The sequence below is a fragment of the Hipposideros armiger genome, unplaced genomic scaffold (assembly GCF_001890085.2).
Source record: "Hipposideros armiger isolate ML-2016 unplaced genomic scaffold, ASM189008v1 scaffold_23, whole genome shotgun sequence".
Lineage (NCBI taxonomy): Eukaryota > Metazoa > Chordata > Mammalia > Chiroptera > Hipposideridae > Hipposideros > Hipposideros armiger.
Window position 1 is genome coordinate 2,153,723 of NW_017731373.1, and position 6,967 is coordinate 2,160,689.

Below are 6,967 nucleotides of genomic sequence, written 5' to 3' on the forward strand. Positions count from 1 at the left end.
CATGGCAACCCACTGCAGCAGGGGCTGCAGCCTAGCCGTCGCGGGCGACTCATGGCAGCCCAGCTCCAGGTTGAGCTGTTGTTCAGCATCTTAGCTGTGGAGGGCAGTGTCACTGGCCCTCCTATGTGGGATCCAAACCGGGGCCCTCTGGCGTCCCAAGCCAGTTCTTATCCATCGTGCCACTCGGCCGGCCCGTTTACTATTTATTTTGCCATTTGGTTTAGAATTCTTTTCTTAAAGGTTATTGCCACAATGCTATTTTAGGATTTCTTATGATCAGTATCATTTTTCATAATTGGGCACTTGCTTGGGCCGAATCACTGTGCGATTTATTGGCTATCACAGGATAAGATCTGTTGTATCATGTTGATATCTAATATGTAAAGGATGAGATATACCTGTTTAGATTTTTTGGTTCAGTCACAGTTTCTTTTGATAAGAACAACTGTTGGTGATTACTAGTTGATGCTTAGTCTATTAAATAGAAATGTTACTTTTGAACTTTTGAACTTTATAGTCAATATTTTTTCTCTACATTTCATTAATGTTTCTTACTATTAATTTGAAATCCACCATAATGATTTTTCTCTTCATATTTGGTCCCATATTGAAAAAGTTATTTGTATTGTTTTCTCCTCAGTTATTGTCAAGTAGAGAGTATAGGAAGTTGAAATTATTTATAGAACTTTTTTATTTTAAATAAGTCATTCATATGATATCCTAGCACATACTCAGTTTGCCATAGTTATCTCAGAAATGTCCTTTACAACTGGTTTGTGTAAAGTATGGGTTGGTTTTCCTTTGATCTGCATTCCTTTTTCATCTATGGTAATTACTTTTTCACTCAACACTGATTTGATGGAAAATAATTGGGTTAGGCCAGTTCTGTGGAATTAATAGACCTTCAAATGATCATTATATTGACAGACCTGGAACACTCGAAGACAGGTGACTCTCTAGTTGTAAAATCAATATCTGGAGTTTTTTTGTTTGAAAAAGGTAAATTCTCCAAAATAAGGAGTATCTGGTACCTGTCTAAGCAAATACTACTTATTTGGAGGACTGATTTAATTCAGAGTGTCACTTTTTTGTGTTAATACATTGAAGCAATATTAAGATTATGTATCATTCTACATATAGGAAAATTCACATAGCAGTTTCATTGATATGTCACTGAAATTGGCTACATAGTTTAGTGAATGATGTGATAATTGCAATTAAGGAAGTGAATCAGGAAGGCTAGTTTCATCTGGGCAAATAGTAAAGCTGTATTGTGCAGTTTGTGATGTATTGTGAGATTTATATATACTGTCATTGTCACATCCACTTTTTTTTTTTTGCTGAGCCATCCTGCCATCTGTTGGCAGCTCAGCTCGGGCTGGGACTCGAACTGCTGTTGCTCAGAGCTCGCACTCTTGAACGAGCTCTTAACCAACTGAGCCACTCGGCGAGTCCCTACTTTTTTCTTAATTGATATTAAATACAACATAGGATCAGCGTCAGCATTAGATCCTGTGAATAAGTCTTAAAATTGCGACATTCTTGCTGAAGACAAGCTCCTTTGAATTGTCTATGTGTAAAGGGAGGATGATAGTAGAATTTCTAAGTGGCAGTTACACGGAATGAATTACTGTAAACATAAAAACAAAAGAAAATCTTGAAAGGACACTTATTGAGCTCTTTGAAATAATTGCACATAGTCAGGAAATAATAACTGACAACTTAGTAGCTAAGAAAGTTGCTCTTATGAATTAAAAGCACTGGGCAGATTCTGAATTGGAACAGGCAAGGTACTCAGCACCCACTGCTTTACTTAATGCCCTTGAAAATTAAAGGCATTGCAGCAAATAGAGTTAACTGTACAAATAGTGATTGTAACTGACAAAGGTTATAACTTGTTATTGTCTGTGAGCCCTCTCAGTCACATGTGGATTGTGATCTCTTGCAGTAGCATTATGAGTATGCATTTAGGAAAATATAATTTATAAAAGTTTGTGAGCACATTACTTACAATTTCGTAATCTACTCTTTTGCCAACTTTTTGCTGTTACAAATGATGCAGACTAGGATTAGTTAACTGAGAAATAATTGGAGGGAAGTGGAGGGAAGCAGCTAAAACAAGGCAAAATTCTTCCCCAACTCTGCCCCCCACCCCCCTCCAAATTCAGAAATCAATTAAAGTTCTAAAGTTACACGGTCTGATACAGTAGCCATGAACAACATGTGGCTATGGAGCACTTAATGTAGGTATCCAAAGTGAGATGTCTTCTAAGTGTAAAATACATGCCGATTTCAAAGACCTAGTACAAAAAGACAATGTAGAATACCTCATTTAGAGATAACTGGATGTCTACATACAAAAGAATGAAGTTACATGCCTACCTCACACCATATACAAAAATTAGCTCAAAATGGATCAGAAATCTAAGTGTAACCTCTAAAATTATAAAACTCTGGGGAAAAAACATAAGTATAAATATTCATGACCTTGGACTAGGCAATGAGTTTTTATATGTGACACCAAAAGCACAAACAGTGGAAGGAAATATAGGTAATTCAGATTTCATCAAAATTAAAAATGTTTGAGCTTCAAAGGACACTCTCAAGAAAGTGAAAAGATAACCCACACAATGGGAGATAATATTTTTGTAAATCATATCTTTGATAAGGTTCTAGTATCCAGAATACATAAAGAACTATAACAACTCAATAATTAAGAGAGAATCTAATTTAAAAATTTGAATACACTTTTCTTTAAAGAAGACATACAAATGGCCAATAAGTACATGAAAAGATGCTCCACATCATTAGTCATTAGGTAAATGCACATCAAAACCACAATGAGAACAGATAAACAAAATGTGGCATATACATACAATGGAATATTTTCAGCCATAAAAAAGAATGGAGTTTTGATACATGCTATGACATGGATGAACCTTGACGGTATTATGCTGAGTGAAATAAGCCATATGCAAAAGGACAGCAATTGTATGATTCTACATATATGAAATATCTTGAAAGGGCAAATTCATAGAGACAGAAAGTAGATTAGAGGTTGCCAGGGGCTGGGGGGATAGCGGGTATAGGAAGCTAATGCTTGATGGTATAGTTTCTGTTCAGGATGATGAAAAACTTTTGGAAACAGACAATGGTGTTGGTTGCATAGCAGTGAATATAATTAATGCCACTGAATTATACATTCTAAAAATGACTTATTTTATGTTGTACATATTTCACCACAGTTTTTTTTTTTTTTAAATTTTAACTCTATTGGGGAACAGTGTGCTTTTCCCAGGACTCATCAACTCCAAGTCAAGTTGTTGTCCTTCCGTCTTAGTTGTGGAGGGCGCAAGCTCAGCTCCAAGTCCAGTCTCTGTTTTTTCAATCTAGTTGTGCGGAGGTGCAGCCCACCATCCCAAGTGGGAGTCGAAACGGCAACCTTGTTGTTAAGAGCATGTGCTCTAACCAACTGAGCCATCCTGCCACCTGTTGGCAGCTCAGCTGCACCTCAGCTCGGGCGCAGCTCACTGGCCCATGTAGGAATTGAACAGAGCTCATGCTCTTAACCAACTGAGCCACTCGGCCACCCCTCACCACAGTTTTTTTAATGGAAAGAAAAGACACATCTACAATGGCATACACTTCACTCACTAGAATGACTAAAAGATAATAACAAGTTTTGGCCAGGATGTGGAGAAAGTGGAACCCCTCATACATTGCTGATGGGATTGTAAGATACTGTGACCACTTTGGAAAAGAGTTTGGCAGTTCCTCAAACTGATAAGCATAGAGTTTCCATATCACTTAGTGATTCCAGTCCTAGGTATATATATACCCATAAGAAATGAAAACATATGTCCATACAAAACTTTTACACTGATGCTCACAGTTACACTATTCATGGCAGCCCCAAATGGAAACAACCAAATTTTCATCAACTGATGAGTAGTAAAGATACAAAATGTAGTATATGTATGTAGTGGAATATTATTCAGTCATAAAAAAGAATAAAGTCGATAGAGGGAGAAACATAGCATTTTTGTACATATGAAAAACAAAGTAAAACAATTTTTGAATTAAAAAAAAAAGTGATGAAGTACTGATTTATGCTACACTAAATATGAGCCTGGAAAACATGCTAAGTGACACACAAAAAACCACATATTATTCCATTTTTAGGAACTATCAAGAATAGGCAAATCCATAGAAAACAGAAAGTAGATTAATTGTTATGTAGGGTTAGGAGGGAGGAGAGACTGCTAATTGGTGCTGGGTTTCTTTTTGGGGTAATGAAAACGATCTGGAATATAATTGATGATGGTTGCACAATTTTGTGAATATACTAAAAACTACTGAATTGTGCACTTTAAAACAGGAATTTTATGGTATTTGAATTGTATCTTAATTTTAAAATACCCCCAAAGCTCANTTTTTTTTGGTTTTGTATTTATACATTATACATCACATGTATATTTTTTTGTTTCTTTATCATAGTGTATACGTCTTTATAGTTGACCAAAAAGAGTTTCAAGAATAATAGCTTTTTGATTTTTGGCATGTGCTTGATGTTATTGATTTGAGGCTTAATATTTGCTGTTATTGTTAATGCATTTGATTATATTATGATGTTAATGGGAATTGGATCATAGGAGATTCAGTCAAATCTTCCACTAGCCCATACTGAGTCTTTGTAATTAGGAAAAGATGCCCCTTCCTCTGAGGGGATGCAAGCCCATGCTAGGATGCATGGCTTAGCGACTAGAGTATAGGCTGGATTTCAGCTCTGGCTTGTGTCTTCAGCTGCACAACTGTATGTGTTAGCCCTGTGTTGAATTAACTTGAAGCTGTAAGGTTTGCACTATTTGCCACAGATGGTGCCAATAAACAGTGCCAAATCAGTTAGCTTAATTTTGTTATTGGCCATAAGTGAATTGGATTACATGAGAAACTTGTTTATCACCATTCGTCTTTATTACCATTTAGTGGAAAACAACTCAGAAACATGTAACACGCAGCCCAGATAGGAACCAGTAGAGGGTGATGTGGTGATGCAGAAATAGTGTTATTTTTTGTAATCTAAGAACAGCATTATTATTGGGCATCTGGAAAGGAAATATAGTTATAGACAACTGGAAATTTGACTCTTGTCTTTTTGTTTTCTTCTGTTATAATGTACTTAAAAAATAAAAACAGTTTTTCTTTCATATATGTGGAGGTTTTTTTCCTCGTTTGAGACTCTTATCTACCAATTATATAGGTTTTAGCTTTGCATTTTTAGAGAACTAAAGTGTTCTCATTTTTTGATGGGGAAACATAGTAGTGATTAATTTGATAGGATTTTTAGAGGGAACATATTCAGTATTTTGACAGCTATAAAATAAGTTATCTTTGCAACATAGAGGATTAATTGCCTTTTCATTATCAAGTAACAAGTCTGTTTAAAAATGATAATCTCAGTGTTATCTAATTTCCTCCATTATTCATTTATTAAAAAATATATTTTTTTAGCACTTACTGTGTTCCAAGCATTGTTCTAGGCTTTACAATTCTCAGTTTGGCAATTTTAGAAGGAAAGTATATCATGAAAAAATGCCCACGATCTATTAAGTGACAAAACAAGCTACAACATTGTACATGATATGATCCCAGTATGATTCAGTGCAGAGAAACTCAAATTGACATGTAAACAATAAGTATCGTTTGGGAAGAGGTGGTATAATTATGGAGGACTTTTTTCTTCTATGTTATGTTTGAAGTTTTTATGAGGAGCAAGTTGTTCGTAATCAGAACAAAACTTGTAAAATACATAGGAGTTTAAAATGTCTAGTCTTTTTCTATGTATCTGTACGTAGGTATATACACACAATTTTTTACATAACTGGAATCTTACTGTGAATATAAATATATTCTTTGTATGTTTATGTATATACCAACATTTTACTACTCTCCATCATTTAGAATGTTCCAAAAAATTTTTTAACGTATATGTAGTTTCTGTGAATATCTTTGTACAGTGTATCTGCATGCAGTTCTACTCATAATCATATCATTAGAATATATTCTTAGGAGAGTGACAGTGTCAAAAAATATATACTTTCTAAGTGTCTTGGTAAATATTTCCAAATTACTTCTTAGAAAAATTGTACCAATTTCCAGTGTTAATACTGATCAATTCACTAAACTGTGATATCGAACACATTGTGAGAGTTGTTAGTTTGGGGTTTTGTTTATTAATCTCTATGTCTTTGTAGGCTATGTGCTATGTAAACTCAGGTGGTGTTGATAATGGTGATTAGAGAGGAAGGATGGTATTGGTGGGAATTCTGTTGTGACATTCAATATTCTAAAAATAATGTGGAGAATAGATAAGACTTTTCATTTATATATTTTCATTTTTAGGCAATTCTGTCTTGAGCTAAATGGACTTGCTGTCAAACTTCAGGTATTTGAGTTATTTGAAAATTCTGGATTTTTTTTCTGTTTTTGTAACTTAATGTGCTTACAAAGACTTATTCCAAATTTCTAATTATTTTAGAATTTTACTTGGAAACATAGTAACCCAATTGATAAACTTTTCATTTATTTTATGTATTAAGAAATGTAACTATTTTTAACAGAGTGAATGCCATCCAGATACATGTACTCAGATGACAGCAACTGAACAATGGATTTTTCTTTGTGCAGCTCATAAAACTCCAAAAGAGGTGAGAATTTATAAAATAGAATGACTAATAAAATTGTCATAACCTAAATCTCTCCAATACAGCAGTAGACCAATTTTTAGAGTTTTTAGTTTACTATTTATTTATTTATTTATTTATTTTTACCTTTTTTTAAAGGTTTTTATTAGGGAATTGGGGGATGGGCACAGCGCTGGGGAATTGGGGGAAGGGGAACAGATAAGTTGCTGTCGTTTTGTTCTTCAGTCTAGTTGTGGAGGACGTTGCTTCACTGGCCCAAGTTG

The 6,967-nt window shown here is 34.6% G+C and overlaps 1 protein-coding gene across 2 annotated transcripts in view; it reads left to right on the plus strand.

The window, feature by feature from the left end:
- LOC109379249 (MOB-like protein phocein) overlaps window positions 1-6,967 on the plus strand; it is a 51,226-nt gene that overhangs the window by 33,885 nt on the left and 10,374 nt on the right. For both annotated transcript variants that reach the window (XM_019635732.1, XM_019635730.1), the window contains 2 exons: window positions 6,403-6,445; window positions 6,621-6,707. In XM_019635732.1, the coding sequence (XP_019491277.1) occupies window positions 6,403-6,445; window positions 6,621-6,707 (130 nt within the window). The remainder of the gene's footprint in view (window positions 1-6,402; window positions 6,446-6,620; window positions 6,708-6,967) is intronic.